Source organism: Hoplias malabaricus, chromosome 3, assembly GCF_029633855.1.
Source record: "Hoplias malabaricus isolate fHopMal1 chromosome 3, fHopMal1.hap1, whole genome shotgun sequence".
NCBI lineage: Eukaryota > Metazoa > Chordata > Actinopteri > Characiformes > Erythrinidae > Hoplias > Hoplias malabaricus.
Genome location: NC_089802.1, coordinates 12,909,923 through 12,928,398, shown reverse-complemented (window position 1 = coordinate 12,928,398; position 18,476 = coordinate 12,909,923). Strand labels below are relative to the sequence as shown.

The 18,476-nt window shown below is 37.9% G+C and overlaps 2 protein-coding genes across 2 annotated transcripts in view; one reads left to right on the top strand and one right to left on the bottom strand.

Moving 5' to 3' along the window:
• stxbp4 (syntaxin binding protein 4) overlaps window positions 1-18,476 on the top strand; it is a 152,284-nt gene that overhangs the window by 31,205 nt on the left and 102,603 nt on the right. The gene's annotated exons all lie outside the window — the stretch shown is intronic.
• Window positions 14,938-18,476, bottom strand: part of grin2cb (glutamate receptor, ionotropic, N-methyl D-aspartate 2Cb) — a 34,661-nt gene continuing 31,122 nt past the window's right edge. Inside the window, exon 12 of the mRNA XM_066665388.1 lies at window positions 14,938-16,439. Coding sequence (XP_066521485.1) covers window positions 15,042-16,439 — 1,398 coding nt within the window. The 3' untranslated portion in view covers window positions 14,938-15,041. The remainder of the gene's footprint in view (window positions 16,440-18,476) is intronic.

Below are 18,476 nucleotides of genomic sequence, written 5' to 3'. Positions count from 1 at the left end.
GTCTGATGTTGTCACCTTTAATTAGTCCCGATGTGGCACATACACGTCCGCACCACCATTGCCCTCCACCCAGTGTTAATACTGACGCAAGACAGATGCATCAGACACTCCTAATTCATAAAAACAGACGACCCCTTTCCCCTGTAAGAATAATCTGCCACAGTGCTCTCAGGGGACTGTGTGTATGTGTGTCTGAATACAAAATTGGCTGACAAAATATTTCAGTAGTTTAGATTGATTTGTTTGTTAGGATCAGCAGTCACAGAGCTTTTAAAACAAACTACTCATCACTCTACAAAGATCCAAGCCTTAGAGTAGGTTCTCAGCTCCCGTCTTGCTGAAGCTATACTGACATTTATACTATAGATTTTAAATGACCAGGTCAGGTTTTCCTAGTTATTTTATTTCAAATTTAGCATCAAATTTATAATCCAGTTTATGATGCAATATCCCAATCTGAGATTACCCAATAAGTTCACTGTCAAAAGATTGACAGTGTGATAGTACCCTCGAGGGTATATTTTTTTAACATTATTGTAATTGTATATTAAAAATTTGTGTTGATTTCTAGACATATATGATGTTTTTGGACTTCTCAGCATAATTATAGATTAAAAAATTGAATTAAAAGTATTATGACAGTTTATGCTAGTGACTATTACTGTCATTCTTCATAAACAAGGCATGCAGATTGTATTTTGAATTGACTGTAGTTCTGAATGTAATTATAGATCCTTTAAAATGATTCGCAGTGCACATACAGGGAAGGACATGGTCAGCTACTTTTATTACAGGCGTTAGCAGAGTTTCATGGTGCTTTGTACTCATTAGGTTCAGTACATGTGATTCACCACAGTAATCATCATCACATACTTCAGAGATATTTTACACTGTTTTTCCTATATGTATTAAGACATTATATGAACATAGCTGTCTAATGATGAAATGGGTGTTTCTCTTCTGCTCGTCTTCCTTATTTGTAAAATGTTTGTAAGATATTCAGTAATAACCACATATTTCTAGTATCATACCCTTTAGTGGGCGGCACGGTGGCGCAGCATGTAGTGGGTCGCAGTGTTGTGGGTTCGATTCCCGCTCCGGGTGACTGTCTGTGAGGAGTTGGTGTGTTCTCCCCGTGTCCGCGTGGGTTTCCTCCGGGTGCTCCGGTTTCCTCCCATAGTCCAAAAACACACGTTGGTGGGTAGATTGGTGACTCCAAAGTGTCCGTGTGTGTGTGAGTGAATGTGTGTGTGTGTGTCTGTGTTGCCCTGTGGGGGACTGGCGCCCAATGATTCCAGGTAGGCTCTGGACCCACTGCGACCCTGAATTGGATAAGGGTTACAGATAATGAATGAATGAATGAATGAATACCCTTTAGTTAGTACCTATTTTATTTTATGGCTTATTTAACAAGAACATACTCTGTACTTAACTAGTAATTAGTGGGCTTTAATTTAAAGTGTTACCAACTTTTATGTATTTTTTCTTACCTCTCTATACTGGTGTTGAAACAGAGGGTGTCTGTGTGAATAGATGAGGATGATAAATTATTATGAATTCAGTGCTCAGCCCTTTGTGCTCTCTGTACTCAGTACTACAGGACAGGCTTACTTATATCCTGGGACAGGACCCAAACAGGCCTTCTGCATGTGAGTCATGAGCTGAAAGTTCAGCTTAGTTACCTTTGCCCTTGGCATCTCTGAGAGTATAAAACAGAACTTTGCTATACTTGGTAACACTCATTAATTAAAACATATTATACTGTCAAGTCATTATATGAATATTTGTTTTATGGCACAAAGCTTTTTGAAAACTCTGCTTAAGTGCATTAAGTGTAGTTAATGAGGTTAATTCAACAGGCGTGTGGTTTAATGTGTCCTATGTGCTCAGCTTTGGTTCTCAGTGTAACGGCGAAGAAGGATTGAGTTCTTACATTTTCCTGTTCATAATCTTGCCCCTGACCTCAGTGTTGGAGCCAGGGCATGTGCCACTGATTGCACCTTATCCTAGCCCTCTTTGGGAATGTCCCCTTGCCACAAAAGCAATCTAACATTGTGTTGGGATGGTGTAATTTTCCCATCTGATAAATATCCACATGGCAGGAGTGAATGGGTCTTAACCTGGGAAGTCTATTATAGCATGTATTAGGCTGGCAAGGACTCAGGCCTCTAGAGAGTAGCACTTTATCACAATAATGAAACATCTATGAGAAGACTTTGGAATGCACCCTGGTTTGGTATTCTCTTGGGGCATCTAAACCAATGTTGACCTCTGCAGTTTGCAGTTAGATTAACTCCAGAGTCTGATTCACACACACCGTGTGACAATAGAAAGAAAATGATGTTTTGGGGAGTAATTTATTTCTAGTGCAAGACTCCACCTTAAAATGTGTATTGATTAAAAAGTATTTAAATATTCAAAAAAATGTATATAATAATGTTTATTTTAATAATTAAATGTAGAATTTGAGCCTTTTTTCACAGTTACACGTTTAAGACCTTTATAGTAAGAATGAAATATTTGCACATTTGTGATACAGTTTTGGCCTGTTCTTTTTAAGCAAACTGTTCACTTCACCAAGTTTCCAAGGGTCTTTTACTGGATTTGCCAATCCAAATTCTTAGTTAATTTAAAATGAGATTCAAGTCAGAAGATTGCATAAAATATTAGACAGCTATTAGATTTTTAGAAACCCGTGGAGTAGTTTTTGTGTAGGCTTTTTGGGGTCACTGTATTTGCCTTTTTCATGTTTCCTTCAGTGACATGTAATATTCCAGTGCCTTTCTCAGAGTAGCTTCTTGTTTTCAGAATACCTCCTTATATCACTGTGTAAAGATGAAAGCAGTGGCCTAAAAGAGAAACAGGCTAGAGTCCAAAAAAATCTGTTGTATCCCCTGGACTGGCAGGAAATATGGGACAGGGTAAAAAAAGGATCAGTGCCTTCTCCACCCTGAGCATTCACAGATTAAGTGCCTCTGAACAAGGCACCTAACCACTAATTGCTCCATGGGTGCTGGCTGCTAATCACTTCAGTCATTTTATTTCTAGTAATACTGCTACTTCTTCATTTGCTTTTCTGTTGCTTCTTCCTCTACTACTACTGCCAACAATATTTCTTCATCTTCTTCTTCTAATACTACTAATGCTATTACTTCTTGTTCTTTTTCATCTTCATCTACTGCTACTTGTTCTTCATGTACTTCCACTTTTACTGCTACTACTTGGCCTTTTTCATCTTCTACTACTATGACTGCTACTACTACTACCTCTTCACGTTCTACTACTGTGACTACTATTACTTCTACCTCTTCACCTTCTACTACAATGATTACTATTACTACTACCTCTTCATCTTCTACTACTATGATTACTATTACTATTTCTTTATCATTTCTACTACTACTTCTTGTTCTGCTTCATCTTCTTCTACTACTACTATTACTACTACTACTACATCATCTACTACTACTACTACTACTTCTGCTACTACATCATCTACTACTATGACGACTACTACTACTACTACTACTACTACTTCTGCTACTACATCATCTACTACTACGACGACTACTACTACTACTTCTGCTACTACATCATCTACTACTACGACGACTACTACTACTACTACTACTTCTTTTTGACCTACTACTACTACTTTTTAAAATTTTCTTCTTCTTCTACTCCTTCTATTTCTAATACTACTACCACTAGTACTTCTTCTTTTTCTGGAGAAGTTTTGGTGCTTCATATCAATGTCTTTGTTTACATGTGGTTTTTATTATGTGATTGTGTTGTACTGAAAATATGGAAGGCAGGACTAATAAATGCAGAAATTAAAAATAGAGCACAAAGTTTGTTCACAATATATAACACTGGCATCAGTGTTTTTCTTGTTCATTTTATTTAAAAATAAATACTAGATGATCGACCACCAAAAAAACAGAGACCAAGAATTACAATTATTTATTCAATATAACTGGTTAGTTAAAACATGTGAAGTTTAAGGAGGCTGTGCACAACTATATTGTTTTATAAACACATGTGCAAAGACACACACACGTGAAATAAGACAAATTCAGCAGTCCTCCTCTCTCTGTGAGATATAACCAGTGTATAAATGTTGCTGAGTTCCGCGCCGTCCTGCTGAACTTGTGAACAGTGGAAAAACTTAACTACAATGCAGAGCCAAACACAGCCCCAGAAACTGGAACTGTTCTGGTTCCTTATCGGTGAAAAGGTGCTATGTGAAATATGGCATTTTTGTGAAAGAAAAAATAACAGGAAGATTTACACTTTAAACATAAAGAATCACATTAAGCCTAGGTTAACAAGGATTTTCAATAGCAAATCCACAAAAGTAAAATTTAATCCAACAGTGATCTTAATCTTTGTTCCACGAACTGTTCATTAGATTGTGTTCCAAATATTTCGGTATAATGAGGAAAGAGCTCGGAGGAAATAGTAAAGTGTTTGTATACTGTGTACAACACTTGTTGAACTCCTACACACTGTGCTCCCTTTGGTGTTATCTTGGCCCTTCCTGCAGCAGGACAGGAACAGCAATAACACAGTCTACCATGGTGCCCTGAAGAAACAGTAGCAATAGTCTTTTGTGCATTTGGAAAGATGAAAGGAATTTGAGCATTAATTTGGTCATCCACAGGCTGTCTGTGTGAACCCATGCTTTTATAGAATACTGGACAGTAACATGACCATGTTTCTCACTGTGAGCATAGGGAAGCTATCAATACCTGCGCAAATGAGGACACATTAGCCTATGACATGATGTAATGAAAATAGAATGTCCTTAAAACCACAACAGAGCTTTCAAACCATGGATCTCTGTAATATCTCTCTCCCATTGATCAACTGGGCACAATTGTACAGATCTCATGGGTCCTTTCATTGCCCTTACTATCCTAAGGGTTTTACAAAGTGAGGGAAATGGGTCAGATTTGTGGAGCATGACCAGATCCAAATTGTTCTCTGAGACTATATCATTTATAGTGAGGGTGTGGTTAAAAGAGCAGTTGGGAGGCTATTGTCTGATGTAGAGGGGATATTCAGTATAAAGCTGTTACATGGGCTAACAATAGAAAATGCAACATTTCTATAGTGTGTATGTAAATAAACCCGAATATATGCTATGGTATGTTCAGTTTACCACGTGCCTGTCCATTCATTTACATGTTTGCTTAAATGTTGTTTATAGGAGGTATAGGAAGTAAACTGAAAAAACTCTGCCTAAACAGAAATTCTTGAAATAGCAATTCCTTCCTACAGACAGCTGTGTTGAACTAGCAGAGTAAATTGGGAATGGGATTTGATTAGAGAAAGCATTCGATGTTGCTATGTAATTGCCCTATTTAATTTTTAATGGAGAAATAAATCAGACAATTGCTCACACAGAATCATAATTGAAGTAATTGTACTCATCAAACACAAATTCATTTTTATACACAGACAATTGGAATTCAGCTTGGGGAATAATGTAGCTCAAAAACTGGCATTTGAAGGGTAATGGTTGTAATACTCTAATACAATCAAGTAGGAATTATGATCATTACTGTACACATACATTTTACAATTCAGTGTGAGAAAACTGCAGGGTTTACTGCATGTAATCTGAAATATTTGATGGACTATGTATCTGAATCTCTGATAGTAGGCCCAAGTCATAGTCCAAGGCAAAAGAGCTAAAAGTATCAGAAAAGGCTAGATATTATCATTGTCTACATGAACCTGTCAGGTCCAAACATGGAATACACCTGACAAATTTGATATAATTTGAGAATTTGAAATTTTACTTAAGTAATTTGAAACATTTTAAGGGAAATATTAAGGTCAGTGTAGAGTGTAGATGGCAATTCAGAGATCAAACATCATGCAGTTTTGTTCAGGCAGGTCTAAAGTCTTTTGCTGTTGTGCTGAAATAGTCCAGTCCAAAAGTCAAAAGTTTCTACATGTTCTGTTTTCATTATTCATTAAAGCTCTTTTTTGTGGACTTCAAGTTACTCATTTTTCTATTTTTAAAACTATACCTAGATGTTATAAAAAGTACCCCTGGTCCTGTAGTATATTCATATATATTCGTAGTATAATCAAATTCCATTCCCAGTTTACTCTGCTCATATTGAAACTCAATTTTATAAATGTAGAAATCTTGAAATTTTGAGATGTAAACAGATGTTTTAAATAACTATATTTTGTGAGTATATCATGTGAAAACTGAAGATTTGTCACTGTTACAATTATTACCTATTTCCCCTATTTAAATATTTTGCCACATTTTAAAAACTATTCTGAACATCATAGTGCTTATTACTTTATTAGTAAGCAAACAAACTACTTAACGTTCTGTGTCTTCACTGTTAATACACGTTTCAGTGGTGTTCTATATGCCCCTTTTCTAGCCCCCCTTTCCTCTCTCTCTCTACTGAGCAGTAATCAAAGGCAGGCTATCAATAGCCAGGGAAGATGAATGGAGTTGTGCGCAGTCCCAGCAAACACAAAGAGCAAGTGTAAAGTGTACGGTAATTAAAATAGAAATAGAGATCTAACCAGCACAAAACAAATGGAGCAGCACTAATAGAGCTGGCAGACTCCATGCCCTGCACATTTCCATTAACCCCACAGAAATATCATATTAACCCTGGTGTAAGGCAACATCAACATTAAACCAAGGCCACACTTATCTTCTGTGTACCACAGACATTATACTCACATTTCCTCCCTGTTACTGCTGAGTTTGAATAGCAGATAATTTTATATTAGAATCTAAGCTTTAAGTATAATCTTTTCCATATTTTTAAGTAATTTATCTTTTTTTTTTAAATAACAACAAAGGTTGTTTTCCAAGATAATGACTTCATATGGGATAGACTTTTCATCATTAAAAATAAATGATTTCCGATTACCAAGTCAAATACTTTGATTCAAGGCACTCTATATTACAGTCTATTATAGCTGAATAAGCACGTAAGTCTGCCCACTTAATTACAATAACTCTAACAGGTTTAATGAGGCTCCAGTTTCAGAGTCATAAATGTCAACAAGATGCTGATTTGCTGGACATAATGAGTCTAACACCTCAGAATCCCTTTATCTCTTTTACCTGAAGAAACAGAACCATAATAAACATCTAAATTACTTTGCTGTTCTCTACAAATTACAATTGAAAAGCAGTTAAGAGAGGATCCTGGTCCAGGATTCGAATAAGAAGTGATTTGTTAGAGATCATAGTCTTAGCTCCTTTAAATGTTGTGGAAAGGAATTCAATGTGTTTTAGTGGCCAGTTAGCTGCTCGATCACACTAAACACTCCATCAAAACTCCATGATGTAGTTTATGATACACAGACAGATAAGTCCCTAATGGATGCTGTCATTTGCAATGCTAGTTTACTCTTCTAACTACTGATTTTTAATAGGTTCGTTATAAACAAACAACATATAAAGAGACAATGCCCACTTTTGCCATCTAATGCTCTTATTACCACACATCAAATAAACAGATATTTCTCACTACCTCTCGCTAAAGGGGTTATTAACCAACACCAGTAGACAACCATAGATTGCTACTTCCTGGAATTACCATGCACAAGAAAGCATAAAAAAATACTCCAATACCGCTTTTCACTCCAGTTTGTTCCCCTTTTCACAGAGTGAAAACACTTATCAGGTTTAGAGACCTGATATAGGTTTCATAGATGGTCCTTGATTAACATAATTTAGAGTATACATTTTACCAAGTATAAGACATAGTACTAGGCGAAGTGAGATAGAAAGAAACCTTTAACTTCCTTTTTTTCTGGTCAAGGACATGGACACCCCTTGCCCTTGATAGTTGTGGATGATTTCTACAGGACAGACTGGATACCCTAATGGACATCGCCTCCAAAATTATTTCGTTTAGGATGTCCTTCCTCCTGGCCTTAGAATTGCCTGTGACCTGCAGGCATAGAGTCTGTAGTTCCTTTTTTCTAATTTCCTCAGCCCAATTTCCAGATAAATTCAGACACTCTGCAAAATACATAGAACTAAAAGCAGTGAGGTACAAATGATTTTATTTAATTAAAAATGGGTACAAAGAGATAATGTTGAAACAGAAAATTAAGCCCCACTCTGGGTAACTAGCTGGGAGGAGTTTGGTGTGCTCTCCGTGTGGGTTTCCTCTGGGTGCTCCTTCCACAGTCTAAAAACAGCTAATTCATTCATTGTCTGTGATCGCTCATCCAGTTCAGGGACACAGTGGGTCTGGAGCCTACACGGAATCATTGGGAATAAGGCAGGAATACACCTTGGAGGGGGTATCAGTCCTTCACAGGGCAACACACACACACAAAATGACTCACACATTTTGAGTATCCAATCCACCTACCACTGTGTTTTTGGGCAGTGGGAGGAAACTGGAGCCCCCGGAGAAAACCCACACAGACACGGGGAGAACACAACAAACTCCATACAGATAGTGACCTGGAGCGGGACTTGAACCCACAACCTCCAGATCCCTGGAGCTGTGTGACTGCAACACTATCTGCTGCGCCACCATACCGCCTATTACTGAACATTGTAAAATAAAATAACATGATATAAGTCCTGGAAGAATAAAACAACAAAACTTCAAAATGTAGCATTAATATAGAATGTGGTACAATTATGTTCCCTATTTAGAGGTACACTTGAGGTTACCAACACAGTGACAGTTTAGTCTGTATGCAATAAATATCTCTACATTAAGCAAAGTGTTAGTATTTTTTATTTGTATATTTACATATACTTTGGCCATTCAGTAAGTTCTCTGTATTGATAAAATTTACTAATCCTGCAGGTCATTATACGGGGGGGGGGCATTTATATGGATACACCTTAATAAAATGGGAATGGTTGGTGATAGTAACTTCCTGTTTGTGGCACATTAGTATATGGGAGGGGGGGGGGACTACGATAGTGGAAGCCTGTGCTAGCATTTATCCAGCAGTGTTGCTATCAGTGTGTGAAGAGTGGAAGAAGAGGGTTGCATTGACAATCCAACACAATGGGTAGCACTTTGAACACATTTTATAAGTGGTCAGAACCTTGTAAATAACTCATGAAAGAATAAAGTTATGTTAAATCCAAGCACACCATTGTTTTTTTGTGAAATTCCCAATAGGTTTGATGTGTCACATGACCCTATTCCCACTGAAAAAACAAAAGTTGGATCCAAAATGGCTGACTTCAAAATGGCCACCATGGTCACCACCCATCTTGAAAAGTTTCCCCCCTCCCATATACTAATGTGCCACAAACAGGAAGTTAATATCACCAACCATTCCCATTTTATTAAGGTGTATCCATATAAATGGCCCACCCTGTATAATGACCTTATATATTTTATAATGACTTTATAAGTGAATCTTTCTGAGAGTATATAAAGAAAATATCAACTCATTTTGTTGCAGTCACTACAGAAACTAAACAATTCTCAGTAACACAAATATGTTGAGGATACATGAGCATCACATGTAGTCTTCCAATCTATAGTCCTGACTTTACCTAGAATAATTTTTACTCTTGAAGAATGTTTTCAGTGGAAAGCAATTATCTCATGATAGTACGTAAAGAAGAAATGTCCTTTTTAGGGAACTGTAAAAAGGTGATTACATAGTACAATAAAAATAATACAGTTCATGTGTCATGTTTTACGTCATACCTATACTGAGAACATGTTGAATATTGGATGCAAATGGTTTGCTAAAGTCCTCTGGACATGTTGGGCAAGTTTACTTGAGGTTTTTTGAAGAATGATTATCCTTATTTTAAAAGTTGTGTTTATTCTGAAATTGGTGGGTGGCTCAAGCACTTCTTAATTAGAAAGGCATTTGTTTCCAAGTGCTCATTGGCAACCTGCTAAAGTGTGGCCTCACTCATATTAGGGGCCTATAGCATGGCAACCTGGGGGATGTTAATTTGCTGCCATGTTATGAGCCAAGGCCAACTGCTGGGACTGTCACCTTGGAAGGACAAAAAGAGAGCCGATAAACAGTGTCAGGGTTTATTCAGACAGCCTTAGTCTTAACCTCTCAACTGTGAAACACACAAGATATTTATACTTGATCATTAGGAAGGCTTGCTGAATATTTTGTTCTTTATGCCATGCCTGAATCTGTTTTGTTTATGGTTTGACTCATTTCTATTGTTCTTATTAGTCAAAGCATTTCAGTTAAGACCAATGATTTAATGCTTAAAAAAGTAATGAAATAAGGCCTAGGATATGTATGCGCTGGAAAATCCATCGATCTGCTTTTGTGGCTCACTTGTGTCTGGCACAAAACTGTTGATGTATTGCCTCTATATGGTGTGAGACCCAGTTAGACCACTGTTGACACAGCAGATTTGGGGGAATGAACACTACAAACACATTGGGAATAAATTCACAATAGTTTCACAGTGCATGCCTATCATCAAGACCATCTGATAGATTTAGACAGTTAATTTATTCTGTGAAGTGTTTTGATTGTGCCTCTATATTTAGCACAAAACTGTCACTGTTTAATGAAAATAACTTCTGTGGAATTTGTTAAACTAGATTATGTGCACTATTCACACTATTCATAGTTTCAACATTTGAAATATTGTCTTTGTACAATTTTAAAAAAAATATAATGATATATGATTTGTACATCATTGCATTCTGTTTTTATTTACATCATACCCAAGTTGAACTTTGGTCAAGGGGCATATTTTGTTGATATTTCAAGTGAGAAGTAGTAAACACAATCCAGACAGTAAATTACAATTTACAATAACATTTCTGCAGATCAATTTGACCATAGCTGCTTACACCTGTCTGTATAAAAGCTGGAAATGTTAAAGTTTAAGGTCGCAGCACCACACCATTTTGGTAAATAAACAACAACATGAACAGATTTCACAGGTTTTTCTTAAACAGTATTTTCTCCATCATTTTCTTATACAGAATGACATTGGCCTAATTACATGCAGTGTCTATGACTATTTTCCAGCTAGATCAGTCAGTGTGTGCTGATGAGTTAGTGTCAATCTGAAATTCTCAGGGGTTGCATCAATGCTTTATGATCAATTTTTCAGACCTGAACACACGGCAGTGCTTAAGGCAGATCTGAGCTACTACTTTGTAGATACAAGGTTTTGTTCTTAGAATTATATGTCAGTGAATACATGACTAAATCAAAAGTGGAGTTGAAGTAAATATTTTTTATATGGTTAATTTAAAATCAGGAAGAAAGTGTTATTGTACTAGTAAAATAAATTGTAAACATTGAGTAATCATGTAGCACAGACTGGGCTATGATTTCTGTATGCATGCATCGTAGGATGATTTTAATTAAACTGATGAGCATGGAATGAACCGGATATGACAGCTGAAAAACAATTTGTTAGGTTAAATCCAATTAGATAGATCTGTAATTAAACCATACTACATGACAAGGTGTGCATCATCAGACAACAGCATGTCTCCAGATATGAAGGTAATGCATGTTAAAGCCCTTGTGTACTTGAAAGGAATAAGATATTAACGAGCCTATTTTTTCTTCTTCAATTCTTAATATTGACACAGAACTCTTCCTGAAGCTAGGAGTTTCTCTGCTTACATTATGGTGTGGTTCTGTCCCTGTTTACTGTTAATGTCATTTAAATATTTTTGAATACACAAAGAGAATATAACTGGATAAATACAAGCTCACAGAACAAATCCTTTTGAAATCCTATTGTTTTCTGTTGACTGCAAACCATAGCTCTATATCTCTAAAGCATTTTTTGACAGATTAGATTTGTAGAATATATTATCAAAGATACAAACTGTGTAACATTTCAGAATATAATGTATCTTCCTTAATAGGTCTAACAGGTCCCCCTTTCAGGAAATGTCTTTGTCGTTTTTAGTTATGGAAATTAGTCATTGCTCAAGCTGTGTGCGGCTGTTGTCCTCTTTTCTGCCTCTTCTCGTCCCAGGCCCTTGGCTGAAGGTGTGCATGGGACAATTTCCAACATCTAAGCAAATGGATTTAAGGAAATGATGTGAAAAGAATAGGGATATGGTGTAGGACAAAGTATTATTAGCATTTGTGTGTGGTATGTGTTTAAAGTATTTCACTGCTGCATTCACCCTGATTCTGAGTGTTTTTCTATTTGGTTTAATGAAGGGTATATTTCAAAAAAGAATATGGAGCCAAGATGAGAAGAGACAGAAAAACCAGAAACAAAGATTCAAACAAAGACTTGTATATTTAAGGTTTCTCGCTGTTTTAGTAGTTTAGACCTGGCATTTCTCAAAATGTTTTTTGTTGCAGTACATTTGTTTACTTCTAATTGAGACAAGACTTCAGAGATACATTAACATTTGAGTACATTTAGGCTACCACCAGTTACTGCTTGTATTTTATTACTTCATACACATTGCCTTAAGGTTTAACATTCATTTAAAATCTTAAATTCCAGTTGACTGTTACTCAGCAGTGAAAGCACATGGCTTAGGTGGTAAACTACTTGTTGAAATGTGGTCTGTTCACTATCAGTAGCTGGATCTAGAGAATGGTATGATGTAGAAAGTAATAAATATTAGCTGTGTTCTGCCAGCAGAGTATCATGATGATGTTATTGCTATCAACCAAAAAGGATCCTGAGCCTGTGGCTATTCTAGAGAGAACAACTGTGAACAAATCTTTCAGCTGCTTATGAATCTTAGAGCGAACATGCAAATTATTAATGTTTTGAAAATCCCATTGTGGCATGGCATAGTGTCTGCTGCATATAAAACTGGTGGACACCAACCCCCTTGACTTTTAAATGCAGATCATTTGTCTCTCATAGCTACCTGTAGCGTTTGATATATTGCTGCTTATTTCATTCTGTGGCCAATTGCCAGTCTCCCAAGATGCTTTCATATGCAGGTACTGAATCATTTATCAACTCACAAAAATGTCTCAACAACAGGCTTGTCAGGAACACACAGAGCATGATGTTGGGTTTATGGGGCTTAAGCTGGCTTTGGTCAGCATTTACCTCACTTCTGTGTCTACAACATATGATAACAAAAGTAAATTCTGTTCCTTTCGGCTGCAAACATCTGTTTTGCAGGTACAGTATATATGAGCAAATATATGCGCAAGGAGCAATAATTATATATAAACCTAACAGCGAAGTGTGGTGCTGGGGAAAGATTAAATCATTTCTATTTTGCCATCATCTAAAATGCAGCAATAACAAAGCAAGGTTCATAATTGTAAAATAGGGGATTTGTAAAATGTTTGGATTCTCAAAAACTCTCCATTTCCTCCCTGAAATGCTCTTCACTTGCTCCTTATCGGTAGATAACATGAGTCTCACAGCATAATTACCTCAATCGGGGTCACCTTGAGCTTTGTAGGAGCACTCTGAGGTGGACACATTCAACATAATATAATCCAGTAAAGGGCACTTTTTTGGTAACGTTTACCAGGCTTTGCATAATCATGATACAGATTGGGTTTAATGAAACATTCATGACCGTCTCTAGAGCATAGACACTCGTACATCACAGCTGAAGGCTCTTCCTCTTCAGAACAAGACCAAAACCTACTGTGAAGTGTCCCTTCACGATGGAGAGCAGGTTTCTCTTTTTTTGGTTCCACTTTACATTTTCTTAACCCTCTTATCTTTCTTTGCTTTCCTTTTTCTTACCTACTTTATCTGTCTCCTCTACTCTAGAGTGTTAAAGCAATTTTATATTTTATTTGAAGGGATTCTCTGGAAGGCTCGTGAGGATGTGGAGGTCAATGCACAAGTCAGCAGAGTTATGTGTACAGTGATTCATCTCAATTTTTTTTTGGGTTTGAGTGGGGGTTTGAGTGGGGTGCATTCAATATGTATATGTTGGCAGTAATATGAAGCCAACTCAACTGTGTATACTCTGAATTATTGTCACTTTATTTTTCCAAGTATGCGATACATAATTGTATGACAAGATACAAAAGAACAAACAAACAAACAAAAAAAAATCCCAGTAGATACCAATACAGGTACTTAGTACTAGCCAATGCTTTTAATGAAATATTGGCTTTTATATAATAATGCTGTTCACCCTTTGCTATTACAAACATAAAACATTTTAAGACACAACCCACACATTGAAATAAAGGATGCTTTTTCACATTGAATCATTTGAAAATAATAGGCAGTCTTACTTAAAAGTAGTTTTAATCACAATGTCTAAAATATACTGTACTTAATATAGAAGGCAGTATTCAGACTACTCTCATAGTTACCCATTTAAAAAAAGACACTGATTCCATGGGACCCACTCAGAGGCCTTTGTAAGTTATTAAAGTGTTGGAGGTACCTGGTAATGCTATTAATAGAATATCTTTCGACTTGCTCCTATTCACAATCCTTCTTAGACACATACACACACACACACACACACACACAAAGAGAGAGAGAGAGATAGAGAGATAGAGAGAGAGAGCTAAAGAGAGAGAGCTAAAGAGAAAAAAAAAAACACCTGAAAAACCCAAAGCCATCAAGTCCTATATTTATGTGACAAATGTGTTTACAAAATTCATTATTATAGAGGACTACATGGAGCAATACCAAATTTACCTCAAAAAACAACAACACTTTATATACTGTATCTACCAAATGCCCCTATCTCCCACCCCAAACAGTCATATCACCCTACTTCAACATCCTTTTGTTTCCTTGACAGGGGAATAACACTGTGATTGAACCCAAGGAAACATTATCTACTCAGTTGAATTACAAATGGTCCATAAATTCATTGACACATCCTCCTCACCTCACCCTTCTACAATCTCAACATTATTGCACTTACATGAATAAAAGAAAGCGCAAAGTGAGTTTTGTGTGTGTTTGTGTGTGTGTGTGTGTGTGTGTGTGTGTGTGTGAGCAGGCACGCACATGTGTTAGTGTGTTTTTTTTGCAACAATCAAAGGCAGAGTCCTGTAACTGGTTGCTAGGTGTTCAGTGACAGAGCTTGGCACTGAAAACAGCGGTGTGAAAAACGGCACATGGAAGTGAGGGCTTAAACCTCGGACTCCAGGCTGGAGATCCTGCCCCATGTCAGAGGTATGCCTGGGCTGCTGACCCTGTGAACCACCCTGCTGGCTGGAACAGGCAGCAGATGGTCATCTTGTATATGTCCAGGAGCTCGGTAGGCCCCGTACACACTGTCACTCAGGGGGGCCATGCAGGGGAATATGTTACACAGCTCGGCTGGCCCATATGGCAGTGTGCTCTGGTAAAGTGGCAGGTCAGGGTAAGAGTATTGTCTGTGCATTAGGCTGCTGGCCCTTCTCACAGCTGCAGCATTGTGAAGAACTGCCTCCCTGTAAGAGGGAAGCCGAGTGGATTGAGTGTGCCTCAGCTTCTGACCCTTTCTGGGATGACGGCGGAATGGGTGAAGATAACTGTGGTCTGCAGGCAAAGGGTAGCACAGGTTATTCCTCACTCTTCCACATACATCCACACAAGGGAAAAGATCTGGTATGTCAGGTCTTGATGATGCTGAGGCTAGGGGTCTTTCGCCTGGAAACTGAACCCTGTCAGGACCCCAGGTAGCCTTGAGGAATGAGGGCCTGCGATGAAGCTTCCTCTTTCCTATTAGAGGCACGTCATCTAGCACTGGATCCACATAGGTCTTGATGCAAGAATTGCAGGTGGGATCTCCTGGTCTATAGGGGCTTTCCATTGATGATGAAGGAACATTGTCAGGTACAAAGTGGTTTGCTCTGAGTTCTGCAAGACAAATAGTCTGGTCTTTAAAATCGTGTAACCCTCTAAGGTCCATGGACTCCACCAGGGCACTGCGAGACCTTTTTTTCCGCCTGAGACCATCAGAGGCGTGGCAGGTTTCTTGATGCTCAGCATAGATATCTGGCACCTGTAGATCTCTGTATGGTGTGAATGGGGATGCTGGCTTCTGAGAATAGGGTTCATGCATGGCTAAATGAGGGGTACTGATACTAGACACCGGAAGCATCCCATTATACAGACCACCAGACCGTGAAGGGAGAGTGTAACGTAGAGGAGTGGGACGTGTTAAAAGTCTGTTATTGGGTACATGGGGAGGGCTACCAGTGTCTGTGTAATGCTGACTGAATGGGGGTGTTAAAGAGTGTGGCACATGGGGTGAGTGGTTCTCTGTGATGTTAGTGATGTAAGAGAAGTGACCAGGCACAGTCTCAGTGGTGGTCACTTGTGGTATGCGTGCTGGCAGAGTCCCCCCTTGCCGACTCCAGTTTTCAATGGTTTTTGTAGCATTGTCCAGTGAGTTCTCTACTTTTGCTGAGGAGACAATGTCTTTGGCAGTCTGAAGCATTTTTAGCATGTTAGCCTGGGCATAGTTTGTGGTGAGGTCAGGGTTCTGCATGTTGCCAGATCTTCCTACATCCTCTACACCATTAAAACAGCTGTATATGCCCTGAGAGAAAAGAAGACAAAAATTTTTTGGTTCATGTCATACAAATGCCATATTACAGCACAATCCTAAAACACTTAAAGGAGCAATCTGTATCACTGACACCAAGCATTTAAAATCGGAAATATAATACAGTTTCAAAACAGTGGAGAGAACTGTCTGCCTCCTCTCCAGACATGAAGCCATAATAGCTAAGACGAATATACCATAATCAACATATTTACACAGAAAAGTGTTTATCATTTCACTAAAACATCTAGCGATATCTACGCAAAAAAATGAACATGAAGTTCCCTGCATTTACAAGCCTTTACTGTCCAAATCCACCTGAAATATTTCGACTAGACACAGCTGGTGGTACTTATAGATTTTCCCTTCCACCATAAATATCATTTAGGAGGCAGATCCACAATTTCCACAAGGTCAAACATTTCATTCCACCTTACATGTGTCCGTTTACGAGTCCTAATTGCTTTATCAACCAGCTTCTTGAATTCTCTGTTCCACCTTAAGAGCTGAAACTAGAGCTATAGCTTTTTGAACAATTGTATTATTCAACCAATTATTCACAAGTTTTGTATTCCAGCATTTAATTCCAACTAAACTGGGTCTATTTAAGAGTTGTATTTGCTTTGTTCTCTAGCTTCTTATTTAATACTAATTTAGGGTGACCAGATCTGAGATGGTGAAAAAGAGGACACGTCTCGGGGTTGATGAGCTCTCGCCCCTCACTGCCGTTGTATGCTTAGCTGAACCTATGTGTGCTTTTAGGTCCTTTACTCCTTTATTTGCTACACAAAACATGGGAATTTCTTTTCTAATTCATCCAAGAACTTATATTTACATTTTGGCATAGCTGCTCGAGATGAGGGTAGGTACATGAGCTTTGCCTGACGTAAACAAAGACTACTGACGTGCAGACTGACCAATTAAATATTTACAGAGAAGGTTATCGACCAATAACGGTAGCTCTACAGTCAGACCGTCCAATCAGAAGATTTTAGGCTACTTCACCACCCCCCCTTCTCACTCAAGCGAACCAATCGGAGTAGGGGAGGGCGGGACTAGTTTGTGAACGAAACGCTTCTCAAAATTCTATGTAAGCTCTAGAAAAACAAAATTTTTAATCTATTCATAGGCGTCTGTACTTCTATATTTTTTCAGAAATGATTTGTTGTTACCAGTTCAGGAGAAAATTAGCCAGCTCTGGCTTTGTTCTGTAGTGTTGCTGCTTGTAAACTGCCTCCACTTTTTCAAATCTCTGGTCATGGAGATTTTTAGAAGGGCAGTGGGACTTTTTGGGTCTGGTAAAATATAGCATTAACTCTGTTCACTTGGTCATTTCATGGCTGCGAGACACTGTGTGTAGATCTGGGCACACAGTGGACTGTAAAATGATTGGAGAGAGGGATGGGATGACAGGCAGGACCACGAAGGGCGGGATCATATATGTTCCGGACCGGACTAGGCACCTCAAGAAGAATATACTGCTTTAGCAATGCTGTGAGAGGCAGCAGTGTTTTAGCTTTGACTGTTTCCTTATAGTCAAATGATCTATGATCATACACCCTGGACACTTTATGACTAGGTAGAGTAAATATCCTACAGATTACTCCTTTAATACGTGCAGCTATTTTTATTCAACGCTCTCAGACAAAAGGTATGGTAGATGTACATTATTGTAAATGTACCTTTAAAGGGACGACAGTGGCTTAAGGGTCCAGTTATGTTCCCTAAAGGTACATTACATTTTTTTCTCCAGAAGGAGAACTATAGAGTTTCTACATATTTCATTATAGAACTTTGTAAAAAACATAATGTAAGTCCAAGAGATTAAATGGGGCGTACGAAATCAACAAAATTTTAAATTCTACAGTTTTAATAGAATAAGGTACAATTATGTTCCCTAATTCAAGGTACAGAATATGTACCACAGAGACAGCAAAAGTTTCCACCACAGTGACTGTAGTGGATGAATAGAAATGGCCACAAATAACTTGCAATTACAATCCCGTTACATTAAAATAATAAAAGAACATT